This window comes from Littorina saxatilis, linkage group LG16 (genome assembly GCF_037325665.1).
Source record: "Littorina saxatilis isolate snail1 linkage group LG16, US_GU_Lsax_2.0, whole genome shotgun sequence".
In the NCBI taxonomy this organism is placed as follows: domain Eukaryota; kingdom Metazoa; phylum Mollusca; class Gastropoda; order Littorinimorpha; family Littorinidae; genus Littorina; species Littorina saxatilis.
The window spans coordinates 51,572,270-51,587,269 of NC_090260.1; the positions used below are offsets into that span (position 1 = coordinate 51,572,270).

Below are 15,000 nucleotides of genomic sequence, written 5' to 3' on the forward strand. Positions count from 1 at the left end.
AAACAGAGCAGCTGATAACGCTTCTAAGGGAGCAGTTGGAGCAACAGCAACGCCAGCACAAGGAAGATATGGAGCAACACATGCACCAGATGGAGTTGATGATGAAAGTGTTCAGTGGTGCCGCAGCTTCTGCCAGGGAGGAAAGCTACGACGATCCGAGTGCTTCGAATCTACGTTTTCCCATTACTACACAGGCAGCTGCAATCCCATCTTTTGTTGCGTTTGATGCAACATCGGAACTGTGGCCTGACTACTGGTCAAGATTTTGCACGTTTGTGGTCGCCAACTCCGTGCCGGAGCAGCGCAAGGCTCAAGTTTTCTTGACGAATCAGACTGCTACGGTCTACAAACAACTGGCAAATCTGGCTACTCAGCAAAATCCGCCCAAGGACATCAACAGTTTGACAATGGACGAAATTGTCAAATTCATGAAAGAACAGTTCGACCCGAAACTCTTCATAGTGCGAGAACGTTTCAAGTTCTGGAGTGACATGAAACGGAAGCCAGGCGAAACTCTCCAGGAGTTAGCAGCGCGCATACGCCAAGACGCCGCTACCTGTGACTTTCCTTCGATCAAAAACCCACAAGACGAAGCTCTGAGACAGAGATTCATATGTTCTGTCAACAATGAGGCTGTCTTAAAGGCTCTATTCAAGATCAAGGACACAGAGCTGGATTTCGCACGTGCTGTCCAAGTCGCGATTGAGACTGAAGACGCAGCGAAGGTTGCCAAGGAAACTGTCTACGGTTCCAAGACCATGCCAGTCAACAAGGTCCACCAGAACAAGACTACGGGTCCACGAAAGAACCACAAGCAGTCTAATTCCACAGACAGGAAGTGCTACCGATGTGGAAAGGCCCACAAAGCAACAGACTGCCCCTACAAAGACGCCAAATGCCGATACTGTGACGTCACAGGACATTTGGAAGCTGTCTGTAGAAAAAAGCAACATCAGAATCGGGAACGACATTCCCAGGCTTCCGTGAAGAGATTCACGAAAGCAGAGCTTGTCAACGCGATCCTCGGTAAAGTTCCCCAAGATACTCCTAGGTTGGATGTACCCATAACAATCCAGGACCGACAGTTCACCATGGAACTGGACACCGCAACTACAGGAAATTTTGTTTCTCTTCCGGTCTGGAGACAACTAGGAAAACCGAAGCTGGATGACGTCACACACCGTTACGAGTCTGCCAGCAAGCACGACCTGCCCGTGCTAGGAACTTTCATGGGCCAAACCAAGGATCCAGTGACTGGTAAGCAAAGCTCAATTCCGTACATCGTCACCAAGATCCCTCATCTGAATCTGCTAGGACGCAACGCAATCCAGACTCTGGGAATTTCTGTGGACAATGCTCTAGGACTGAGGAGCATAGAGAGTCACGCTAAGAGTGAGGGTGCAAAACCTACGCATCCAGCGACCTCCAACGCGCCTTATGCTGCCCTGCAACGAGATTGTCACAGACTGTCTGATAAATTCCCAAATCTCTTCAAACAAGAATTGGGATGTCTCAAGGACTTCGAACTGGACGTGAAGTTCAAGTCTGATGCGAAGCCGGTTTTTCACAAGGCACGTCCGGTACCTTTCGCTCTTCGTGATGACCTCGCCAAAGGCTACGAAGAAGGCATCGCCAAAGGAGTCTGGAAGCCAGTCCAGTTCAACGAATACGGAACGCCAGTGGTACCAATTCGTAAGGCACAAACCTCGGGCACCCTGAAGCCCAAGCTACGGATCTGTGGTGACTACTCAGTGGGCATCAATGATCAGCTTGAAGATCACCGTCATCCAATGCCACTCCCAGAGGAACTGATGCAGAAGCTAGGAGGTGGATTCGGATACACCAAGATCGATCTTGCTGATGCCTACAACCAGATCAAGCTGGCACCAGAGAGTCAACGCAGGCTAGCCCTCAGCACTCACCGTGGGGTACTCCTGCAGCAACGACTTCCTTTCGGGATAAAGTCAGCACCTGGTTACTTTCAAGAGATCATGGAAAACCTGACCTGTGATCTACCTGGTGTTGCCGTCTTCCAAGATGATATACTCGTCAGCGGGAAGGACGCCAACGACCACCTGAGCAATCTGGAACGTTTGCTCACTCGTCTGAACGACAAAGGACTCAGATGTCGTCGTGAAAAGTGCGAGTTCGCACAAGCCAGTGTGGAATACCTTGGACATACCTTATCGGCCGAAGGGATCTCCAAAGGATCGAAGGTCGAGGCAGTTTTGAAAATGCCAGCCCCTACGGACGTCTCAAGCTTGAAGTCTTTCTTGGGCTCAGTTCAGTTTTACGGGAATTTCATCCCTAACCTGGCCAGCATGGCAGAGCCGCTCTACCGCCTGACGAAGAAGGCGAACCCCTGGAAGTGGGGAGATGAGGAACAGGCAGCATTTGAACAGTTGAAAAATGTGCTTTCCTCGGATCAAGTTCTGGTACACTTCGATCCAAACAAGACTTTGGGACTAGCTTGTGACGCGTCCAACGTTGGAATTGGAGCAGTCCTATTTCATCGCTATCCAGATGGAAGCGAGCGCCCAATCGCCAACGTGTCCAAGACTCTCACGGCTGCAGAAAGGAACTACAGCCAAATCCAAGGAGGCATCCAAGTCTCAGATGACTCCAGACTTGAAAGCTGTCGTCAAGGTAACCAGACAGTACAAGGCCGGAGATCCTGTGTATGCTCTGTACCATGGACCTCGCCGAGACAAACAACCCCGATGGGTACCAGCAGTCATCAAGAAGTCTCTGGGTACTCGCTGCTTCAACGTCATGGTCATTCCTCATGGTCCAGTATGGAGACGACACTGGGAACAGCTACAGCCACGCTACACCACTGAGGAAGACAATGAACCTGGTGAGGAAGTGGACACTGTTTCTGAACTTGTAACAGATCACCCCATGGAGATCTTGGAAACTGTGCCACAAACTCGGAGACAGACCAAACCCAAAGGTACTCCATCCGTTCCAGAGTATGGACCAGACAATCCAAGACGGTCAAAGAGAACACGCAAACCCACAGAGAGACTTTGCTGTTGATGCTTGAGGAGTAGCATCAGTTTAGGTGGGGAGGTGTTGTGGAGATCGCTAGATACCACTGGAATCGAATGGAAGGATATAGAACATTATAGAACTTACTTTGATTAAGTGCGCAGTCACTCATGACGTAAGCGTAGACGCTCATCGAACAGACGGAACTGTGTAGATCTAACCAGATTAGTGTCGATGTTTCCCGAATATTCTCGTATGTCCATTAACTATATAAGTAGGGCTGCGCACACGTATTGTTGTTCTTTACCAGTCTTGCACTTGTTCTTTCTTACACTGTGCTGAGAGATATTGTCACCGTTGTTCCAGCTGTTAATAAATCTACAGAACCTACACATATCGTTGTGTCTCCTTTGCGACTGAGAGTGACGAAAGGAAAAACACGACAATAAGGATAGGATAACATTCATATAGTCCTGTGAGGTGACCCTCATGGACATTCGGGCTGCGTTCTCCCTGAGGAAAGCGAGCTGCCATACTGTATACGGCGCTACCCATTTTTTCTTCTGCATGCGTGTATTCATGTTTCCAGGCCCTGAGACTTTGGCTGTGAACTTGGGATCTGTATCGTGCGTATGCGTGCACACGGGAGTGTTCGGACACCAAAGAGAGTCTGCACAAAGTTGACTCTGTGAAATAAATCTCTCGCCGAACGTGAGGATCCAACCCACACAATAGCGACAACTGGTTTTGAAGCCAGCGCCGCTACTGACTGAGTGATTTCCCCGCCCTTCTTCCCAAGCTATAACAAAACCGTGACACTTTCAGCCAGCTTTGGGGTTTTGTGCAAGAATATTTTGTTTTTGGCATCTTCTTCTTCTTCTTCAGCGTTCCAGAATTGTCTGGTGACGTGTGAGCTCGTTTGCCCATTTGGGTTCCCCACACTATACTCTGAGAGCATAGTCAGCTCACTCCGCTTTCGTTGAGTAGGCATGCTGGGTATGTTCGTGTTTCCATAACCCACCAAACTCCGACATGGATTACATGATCTTTTCCGTGCGCACTTGGTCTTGTGCTTGCGTGTACACACGAAGGGGGTTAAGACACTAGCAGGTCTGCAAATAAGTTGACCTGGGAGATCGGAACAATCTCCACTCTTAACCCACCAGTCAGCAGCGACCGGGATTCAAACTCACGACCTCCCGATTAGGAGGCCGACGTCTTACCACCACGTCACTGCGCCCGTCGTTTTGGCATCATTATCGACGTTGCAGTTACGGAGCAAACGATTAAAATGTCTTTGCAAGTTTGTACTCAAATGCGTTTTCACCGTTACCTAAACCGCCCTGATATGGCCCTTCGTGGTCGGCTGGGCGTTAAGCAAACACACAAACAAACAAACCGTTACCTAACAAGGCGCAGCTCTAAGAATGATAGTAATAATAGTAACAACAAGCTTTCCAATGCGACTTTCAGAAATACCCGACCGACAACATGTCCTAGAAACTCCATTAGTAGCCCTGCCATTAGAAGGGGTTGCGACTCAACGCATGCGGCCGCCATTATTAGTCTCTGCTTTTCCATTGGTGGAGGGACGGAATACAAACTTCCGGTTCTTTTGGACAATGATTAAGAAAAGAGTCGTCACAGTCGCGTCAAATGTGTCCTGACGTCATTGTGTCCTTACGTCATTGTTTTAAACAAAGGTTTTAGCTTGATTGTGAAAATGTTGTGTGAGATCGATAAACATGTCCACTGTACAGAATTCAATCATGGAAAATGTTGTGTGAGATCGATAAACATGTCCACTGTACAGAATTCAATCATGGAAAATGTTGTGTGAGATCGATAAACATATCCACTGTACAGAATTCAATCATGGAAAATGTTGTGTGAGATCGATAAACATGTCCACTGTACAGAATTCAATCATGGAAAATTTAGGCAGAAGTAGTCTTTATATTCTACACTTGTAGAACAGCACTTACTATAATTGATTGTATGTTGTATTGAATATGTTTTTATCCGTCATATCCACTCTATTATCATCTGACTTCTATGCATTGCATAACAAATTGTAAAATTACCTGAAGAGGGATCATTCTTTCTATTTTGGGTTCTTTTCGTAAATAGAAGCAAACCTCGCGCTGGTCGAGACTATACAAAAACAAAAAACAATATTTTAAATTCAAACAAATATGTATGATTACAATTATTTTGTTGTGAATTAAGCTTGATTTATTTTCGGTTAATTAGAAGTGTTGTGTCTCATTATTATATCTTTGTTGTCGTGTTTATTGCAATTTGTATTTATTTTATTCATGTAACCCTAGGGGTTTTTTGAAATAAATATTGACTTGACTTGTTCTAGTAGTCATACATTCTGGGGGGAAAAGGCTAGAGACGCCAATACAATAAAAGAGGGCAGAGTGCATTCCCTTGAACTTGGCGAAGCTTTGCTGCAAGTAGTTTCACTCAGGGACGAAGCTTTGCTGCAAGTAGTTTCACTCAGGGACGAAGCTTTGCTGCAAGTAGTTTCACTCAGGGACGAAGCTTTGCTGCAAGTAGTTTCACTCAGGGACGAAGCTTTGCTGCAAGTAGTTTCACTCAGGGACGAAGCTTTGCTGCAAGTAGTTTCACTCAGGGACGAAGCTTTGCTGCAAGTAGTTTCACTCAGGGACGAAGCTTTGCTGCAAGTAGTTTCACTCAGGGACGAAGCTTTGCTGCAAGTAGTTTCACTCAGGGACGAAGCTTTGCTGCAAGTAGTTTCACTCAGGGACGAAGCTTTGCTGCAAGTAGTTTCACTCAGGGACGAAACTTTGTGCAGCACACTTCGTGAAGTGAGCTTTGCAAAGGCGATTTCGCCCAATTAAAGGCAATTAAAGGCAATTAAAGGCAATTAAAGGCAATTAAAGGCAGGCTTACAGGTACGCGCAGTCATCTGTGAGATAGTTGTTTGAAGCTGTTGATTGTTTCTATCGTAATCTGCGACAAAAATACAAATCCTTGCTACAGTAATGCGGTGACTCCTGCACTGCAGCTTTAAGAAAGACTGTGTCGCAAATACTAAGTGGTCTGCATTATCTTCTTGTTCTTGTTCTTCTTGTTCTTCTTGTTCTTCTTGTTCTTCTTGTTCTTCTTCTTGTTCTTGTTCTTGTTCTTCTTGTTCTTGTTCTTCTTGTTCTTGTTCTTGTTCTTGTTTTTCTTCTTCTACTTATTCTTGTTCTTCTTGTTCTTGTTTTTGTTCTTCTTGATCTTCTTGTTCTTCTTCTTGTTCTTCTTCTTGTTCTTGTTCTTCTTGTTCTTGTTCTTGTTCTTGTTCTTCTTCTTCTTCTTGTTCTTGTTCTTCTTGTTCTTGTTCTTGTTCTTGTTCTTCTTGTTCTTGTTCTTCTTGTTCTTGTTCTTCTTGTTCTTGTTCTTGTTCTTCTTGTTCTTGTTCTTGTTCTTGTTCTTGTTCTTGTTCTTGTTCTTCTTCTTGTTCTTGTTCTTGTTCTTGTTCTTCTTCTTGTTCTTGTTCTTGTTCTTCTTCTTGTTCTTCTTCTTGTTCTTGTTCTTCTTCTTCTTCTTGTTCTTGTTCTTGTTCTTCTTCTTCTTCTTGTTCTTGTTCTTCTTCTTCTTCTTGTTCTTCTTCTTCTTCTTGTTCTTGTTCTTGTTCTTGTTCTTGTTCTTCTTGTTCTTGTTCTTCTTGTTCTTGTTCTTGTTCTTCTTGTTCTTCTTCTTCTTCTTGTTCTTGTTCTTGTTCTTGTTGTTGTTCTTCTTCTTCTTCTTCTTCTTCTTCTTCTTCTTGTTCTTCTTCTTCTTCTTCTTCTTCTTCTTCTTCTTCTTCTTCTTCTTCTTCTTCTTCTTCTTCTCCGTTCGTGTGCTGAAACTCCCACGTTCACTCATAAATTTGCACGAGTGGGTTTTTACGTGTATGACCGTTTTTACCCTGCCATTCAGGCGGCCATATGCCAATTTTGGGCGAGTCTGTATTCTTTAAAAAATAAATTTAAAAAAACTTTATTTCAGGGTGCCCTGCAGAGCCCCCGTGCCCTGACAACTGCAAAAGCGGTGAAACTGAATTCTACCGGAGCACTCACTGTCAGCGTTGCAGATGCGTTCGTAAGTGCAGACACAGAATACAAAATACGGCAACGCATTTAAAGCTATACTTAACCAATGGATCACTTAATCAATTAATGACACTACCATACATAGCATCAACATCTTAACATAACATAAATGTGTAACAACATTTATGTTCAAGAAATTACCCAACAAAAACGTAATACAATCTCAACGAGAATCCTCTGAAAACTTCACACTAGAATTTAACAAGGGTAACAACACGTACACTAACATTTTATATTCCAGCTATGTATTCAAGCTTCAATATTATACAACATAATAACTCATTTACCTCAAGAGACCCGTCTGGAGAAGGAGTTGTACTTGTTCCCTGAACAAGACGACAAGCGCAACCCAACCGTCTTGGTTGCTAGTTTGATACGCTGTGACTCTCTCGGTCTCCAAACCAGCTATATCGCTCAAACTCGTGAACACAATTCTGTTAAAGCCATATGTACTCGATGACTATACACGCTAATTGCTTTACCAACAGCTGGAGACATGCTAAATTAAGTTCCCTGCAAGATATTGTGGTCTAGGACCCCTTCAATGTTGAGATATGTTAATTTTCATTTTGATCTGGATCGTCCTATTTATAGATTTGGCAACACATGTAACGTTGATGCAAGGGAGCTAACACCGCGGCTTTGTTGACATCCTCACTTTTTCAGAGGCTAGAACAAGCTGTAATGCATGTATTATGGTCCGCGCATGGTGACATATCGTCATTATATGGTCTTATGTGCGCTTGACATCGATTATGGGCAAACTACACTTTGTAAACACGGGAGCGCGTACATATGCCTTTAAAATCAGCACGGCTCCACACAGTACAGTTGACCTCATAGATAATAACCCAGTGCAATGCAATACGCTACATAGATAATAACCGTGCAATGCAATACGCTACATAGATATAACACAGTGCAATGCAATACGCTACATAGATAATAACAGTGCAATGCAATACGCTACATAGATAATAACACAGTGCAATGCAATACGCTACATAGATAATAACAGTGCAATGCAATACGCTACATAGATATAACACAGTGCAATGCTATACGCTACATAGATAATAACAGTGCAATGCAATACGCTACATAGATAATAACAGTGCAATGCAATACGCTACATAGATATAACACAGTGCAATGCAATACGCTACATAGATATAACACAGTGCAATGCAATACGCTACATAGATATAACACAGTGCAATGCAATACCCTACATAGATCATAACAGTGCAATGCAATACGCTACATTGATATAACACAGTGCAATGCAATACGCTACATAGATAATAACAGTGCAATGCAATACGCTACATAGATATAACACAGTGCAATGCAATACGCTACATAGATATAACACAGTGCAATGCAATACGCTACATAGATATAACACAGTGCAATGCAATACGCTACATAGATAATAACAGTGCAATGCAATACGCTACATATATATAACACAGTGCAATGCAATACGCTACATAGATATAACACAGTGCAATGCAATACGCTACATAGATAATAACAGTGCAAATACGCTACATAGATAATAACACAGTGCAATGCAATACGCTACATAGATAATAACAGTGCAATGCAATACGCTACATAGATAATAACAGTGCAATGCAATACGCTACATAGATATAACACAGTGCAATGCAATACGCTACATAGATAATAACAGTGCAATGCAATACGCTACATAGATATAACACAGTGCAATGCAATACGCTACATAGATATAACACAGTGCAATGCAATACGCTACATAGATAATAACAGTGCAAATACGCTACATAGATATATTAACACAGCGCAATGCAATACGCTACATAGATAATAACAGTGCAATGCAATACGCTACATAGATAATAACAGTGCAATGCAATACGCTACATAGATAATAACACAGTGCAATGCAATACGCTACATAGATAATAACACAGTGCAATGCAATACGCTACATAGATAATAACAGTGCAATGCAATACGCTACATAGATAATAACCCAGTGCAATGCAATACGCTACATAGATATAACACAGTGCAATGCAATACGCTACATAGATAATAACAGTGCAATGCAATACGCTACATAGATAATAACACAGTGCAATGCAATACGCTACATAGATATAACACAGTGCAATGCAATACGCTACATAGATAATAACACAGTGCAATGCAATACGCTACATAGATAATAACAGTGCAATGCAATATGCTACATAGATATAACACAGTGCAAAGCAATACGTTACATAGATATAACACAGTGCAATGCAATACGCTACATAGATATAACACGGTGCAATGCAATACCCTACATAGATAATAACAGTGCAATGCAATACGCTACATAGATATAACACGGTGCAATGCAATACGCTACATAGATAATAACAGTGCAATGCAATACGCTACATAGATATAACACAGTGCAATGCAATACGCTACATAGATATAACACAGTGCAATGCAATACGCTACATAGATATAACACAGTGCAATGCAATACGCTACATAGATAATAACAGTGCAATGCAATACGCTACATATATATAACACAGTGCAATGCAATACGCTACATAGATATAACACAGTGCAATGCAATACGCTACATAGATAATAACAGTGCAAATACGCTACATAGATATAACACAGTGCAATGCAATACGCTACATAGATAATAACAGTGCAATGCAATACGCTACATAGATAATAACAGTGCAATGCAATACGCTACATAGATATAACACAGTGCAATGCAATACGCTACATAGATAATAACAGTGCAATGCAATACGCTACATAGATATAACACAGTGCAATGCAATACGCTACATAGATATAACACAGTGCAATGCAATACGCTACATAGATAATAACAGTGCAAATACGCTACATAGATAATAACACAGTGCAATGCAATACGCTACATAGATAATAACAGTGCAATGCAATACGCTACATAGATAATAACAGTGCAATGCAATACGCTACATAGATATAACACAGTGCAATGCAATACGCTACATAGATATAACACAGTGCAATGCAATACGCTACATAGATAATAACAGTGCAATGCAATACGCTACATAGATATAACACAGTGCAATGCAATACGCTACATAGATATAACACAGTGCAATGCAATACGCTACATAGATATAACACAGTGCAATGCAATACGCTACATAGATAATAACAGTGCAATGCAATACGCTACATAGATAATAACAGTGCAATGCAATACGCTACATAGATAATAACAGTGCAATGCAATACGCTACATAGATAATAACACAGTGCAATGCAATACGCTACATAGATAATAACACAGTGCAATGCAATACGCTACATAGATATAACACAGTGCAATGCAATACGCTACATAGATATAACACAGTGCAATGCAATACGCTACATAGATAATAACAGTGCAATGCAATACGCTACATAGATAATAACACAGTGCAATGCAATACGCTACATAGATAATAACAGTGCAATGCAATACCCTACATAGATAATAACACAGTGCAATGTTATACGCTACATAGATATATTAACACAGCGCAATGCAATACGCTACATAGATAATAACAGTGCAATGCAATACGCTACATAGATAATAACAGTGCAATGCAATACGCTACATAGATATAACACAGTGCAATGTAATACGCTACATAGATATAACACAGTGCAATGCAATACCCTACATAGATAATAACAGTGCAATGCAATACGCTACATAGATAATAACAGTGCAATGCAATACGCTACATAGATAATAACAGTGCAATGCAATACGCTACATAGATATAACACAGTGCAATGCAATACGCTACATAGATATAACACAGTGCAATGCAATACGCTACATAGATAATAACAGTGCAATGCAATACGCTACATAGATAATAACAGTGCAATGCAATACGCTACATAGATAATAACAGTGCAAGGCAAGACGCTACATAGATATAACACAGTGCAATGCAATACGCTACATAGATATAACACAGTGCAATGCAATACGCTACATAGATAATAACAGTGCAATGCAATACGCTACATAGATAATAACAGTGCAATGCAATACGCTACATAGATAATAACAGTGCAATGCAATACGCTACATAAATGATAACAGTGCAATGCATTACAATACACTATACAATACGGAACATGCAATACAGTTCTTAATGCCATGGACTAAACTACAATTATATAATATTATTTTAAACTAAAGAACAGATTCCATTACAATTCATTGTGGTGCAGTATAATCAACTAAGAAATAGTACAAAACAAAACAATACAATACAATGCAGCGCACTTCGTATAGCTCTTTCTCACTAGCGAGGCCGGAGGTGTGCACGAGTTTCGTCCCTTTGGTTCGGTAAGTTCCGGTTAAGATAGAGGCGGCAGTCGAGCGCATGAACGTGAAAGAATTGAAAGATTTTCTTCGGAAACATGGCCAACTTGTCAGTGGAAAAAAAGAAGAATTAGTGCGCAGAGCAAGAGGCACGTTTCAGCTGCGAAAAGATGGCAAGGATGCTATCGATAATGCTGTGGAAACAAATGATTCAAGTTAGCATTTGACAGACCACTTCGACTGTCAGTGTCACGAACTTGTAGCCTATGTGTTAAATGTTATCAATAATTATTGAGCACACGCGGAATTTGTGCGTGAATCAGTGAGTCCTTTTGATGCTTGGTAGTCATGCATTTATTGTTGTTAACTGGATGTGCGTGTTGTCTAAGGCTAATGTCAGACGGAGCTCGCAAAACACGAAACAAAAGCCGAACAAAAGCAAAACAACACACAAAAGCACCATGCTTTGCTTTTGTTCGGCTTTTGTTTCGTGTTTTGCGAGCTCCATCTGACATTAGCCTAAGAGCAGTTTCACATTACCAGTTCATGGCTCTTTAATGTTACTTCAGTTGTTTTACTTTACATTGTTTACCAACTTTGTTAAACTGCTATTGTTTGTATATGTTTTAGATAAATAAAACCCAAACTGTATCAACTGCGTCTGTTGAAGTGTGTGTGATTATCTGTAAAACAAGTCATTCATCAAGCTTCAGATTCATCATGTCTTTATTCTTTGAATACATATATAATTATATAATACACTGCATTGTCGTTCCTCGGCAAATATTTCAGCCAACTGTGAATAAAAAACAAAATGTAATCACACACAGGTAATAAATATTTTTCCCTTAAAAACATAAAAAGCATAGATACACACCACACAAACCCTATTTATAATTTCATGTACATAATCCCACGTTACAAAATAGTGCACTCCTTACAAACAACACACGCTCACACCTGGTTGGTTTGCGTTCAACTTCTCAGACATATTCAGGCATGAAAATTCTCCGTATTTTCCGTATTTTTAAAAAAAATAAACCGTATTTTTTTTATTTTCCGTATTTTTCGTTTTTATTTTTTATTTTTATTTTTTTTAAATTTTTTAATTTTTTATTTTTTTTTTTATTTTTTTTTCCTAGTCATAGTTATAGTAAAATCGTTTTGGGGCCATGTTTGAATCCAATTTTAAGGCTCAGATAGCCCCAGATTGCACCAAATTGCACCCTTGAAAAAAAAAATTTCCGGGGGGGGCATGCCCCCGGACCTCCCTAGAAGTCTTGGCCCTTTGCGCCTGCGAAACTTGGCGTAGCGCGCCTTCGAATTTTGTTTTCAGTATTTTTTTTTCTTTCAGTTTTCATGCCTGATATTTTAACTGGATACAAAAATTTGGAGTACAAACCAGCATCAGTTTTCATGCATACTAGTTTTATAATTTCTGTCTTCCATGCATTGGGAATGTAAGCATCAATGAGTGACATACACAGAGTCAATGACTGAGATTTATAGTGACACTAGAGACTACAGTCATACTGAGATGAGACACGGCAGTCCTTCTTACAGCTCATGTGCCTGTTACTGTTTCACACAGACAAGAGCAAAATGCACTAATGATTGAAGGAAGTATGTTGTACAACAACATTCTTTTACACTTTTATGTACATGAACAAATAATACCCATCTGATTAACTAGACGAGAAAGTCACTCTGTCAAGTTGCACAAAATCTTGTCATTTTCTTTTTTTTTTTTTTTTTTTTTTCAGTATGGGCAAGTCTTTAACAAACATGTACAAAATGTTAAACCATACAATAAATATGTGACGATTCAGCACTGGATTTAAAGATCAAGAAGAAGAACAAAAACAAACACTTTATTACCTGCTAAGAAAAACAAGGGAAAAAACAACAACAACGTGAGTTTGTCTTTGGGCTGCTTCACAAATACAAAAATACTCCACACAAAGGCAGTTAAAGATAAAACTATTGACATAACGAAAAAAAGAAGAAAAAAAAGGATAAAACGAGAAAGATTTGAAAGAAAGACGACAATATAAACATGAAAAGGCTCATTTGATAACCAAGATTAAACCATTAAATACATGGATGGGGGGAAATCAACAACGGAGACAACCAGGCATTTTATAGTTTAGCCGCTACGCCTTTTTATCCATTTGTCTTTAAATGTCATTGGATGTTTTTAGTTCTCATTGAACTAAAACAAGGCAACGCTACGCTTTTGTTTTGAAGACGGCGGGATGACAATAAACCTGATTTTTAACTGACCGTTTCCTGAACAACAACAAAAACAGAACACTGACTGCAATTGTTTAGTTAACATTATGGTTATGATAACGTTCTTGGATTTAAAAAAAAAATCGGTAATGCATCCTTTTGATCTTCTTTCTACTTGTGGTTATAAATGTTTTTGGATTTCTTTTACTGCCTATTAAAAATACTTTCCAACGGTAAAAACGAATTTGTTTTTTTTATATATACTAACGCACATCTTTCCGATTAAGATAATGTGGTTCAATTTATACATAGTTGCCTTTCTCACCATTACAAAATGCATACCAAATAAAACATCACTAACATTCAAAATAATCTTAATTTCTAAAGTACGAAAAATAAATTCTTCAATAAACTTCCAGAATTTGTATACAACCGGGCATTCAAAAAAGAAGTGTTCAATGAAATCAGTTACATCACAGCAGTAATTACATTTATTAGTTTCCGTTACTTTCATTTTACACAGGAGAATGTTGGTCGGATAAATGTTGTGCATAATTTTCCAGTGTAAAACTCTTAATCTAGTCTCTTGTGTTGACTGATAGGCAACTATCCAGGATCGTTCATCAATTTCTACATTAAACTTTCTCTTCCAAAATCCTCCGGAACATGGTACATCTGTTTTCATATTAATAATCTCTTTCCTGTATTCGCTGGCACTTAACACATTTTCTAAAAGAAAGAGTAACACGTAGGCGCTGCTCCCAAGCTCTTTTCAGTTGCTTGTTTGTTGGAAGTTTATGTAGCCTGACAACTCTTCCTTCAATAATTTTTCCACGATAGTTATGGCAAATGACACAGTACTGCTTTCCACCACCACACACTCTGAGCGAGCTTTCTTTCAGTGCAGACGCCATGATGTAGAAGATACCGGAACTAACCCAGCGTTTCTCCTTCGTTGAAGAGCATGGAAAGATAACTCGTACTTGACTAGAAGTGAGAAAGAGCTATACACGACCCAAGGCCAATTGAACAAATGTCATTGGCACGCTCAAATTCATTGACGTTGTTTTTAAACAATCTTTGTCCCGGTCCAGACTACGATATTACATTTTTGCTTGGAAACTTAGCAGATGACTAATACATTTTTTTAACAGTATTATTCCTAAATATGAAATTGCAAAAACAGATAAAAACAAGTCGCGAAAGGCGAAAATACAACATTAATTTTAGTCAAGTAGCTGTCGAACTCACAGAATGAAACTGAAC

General features: G+C 40.1%; 2 protein-coding genes across 4 annotated transcripts in view; one reads left to right on the forward strand and one right to left on the reverse strand.

The window, feature by feature from the left end:
• LOC138951188 (uncharacterized) overlaps nucleotides 1–15,000 on the reverse strand; it is a 433,764-nt gene that overhangs the window by 406,851 nt on the left and 11,913 nt on the right. The gene's annotated exons all lie outside the window — the stretch shown is intronic.
• LOC138951186 (uncharacterized) overlaps nucleotides 1–15,000 on the forward strand; it is a 71,781-nt gene that overhangs the window by 49,765 nt on the left and 7,016 nt on the right. For all 3 annotated transcript variants that reach the window (XM_070322820.1, XM_070322821.1, XM_070322822.1), the window contains exon 6: nucleotides 6,997–7,089. In XM_070322820.1, the coding sequence (XP_070178921.1) occupies nucleotides 6,997–7,089 (93 nt within the window). The remainder of the gene's footprint in view (nucleotides 1–6,996; nucleotides 7,090–15,000) is intronic.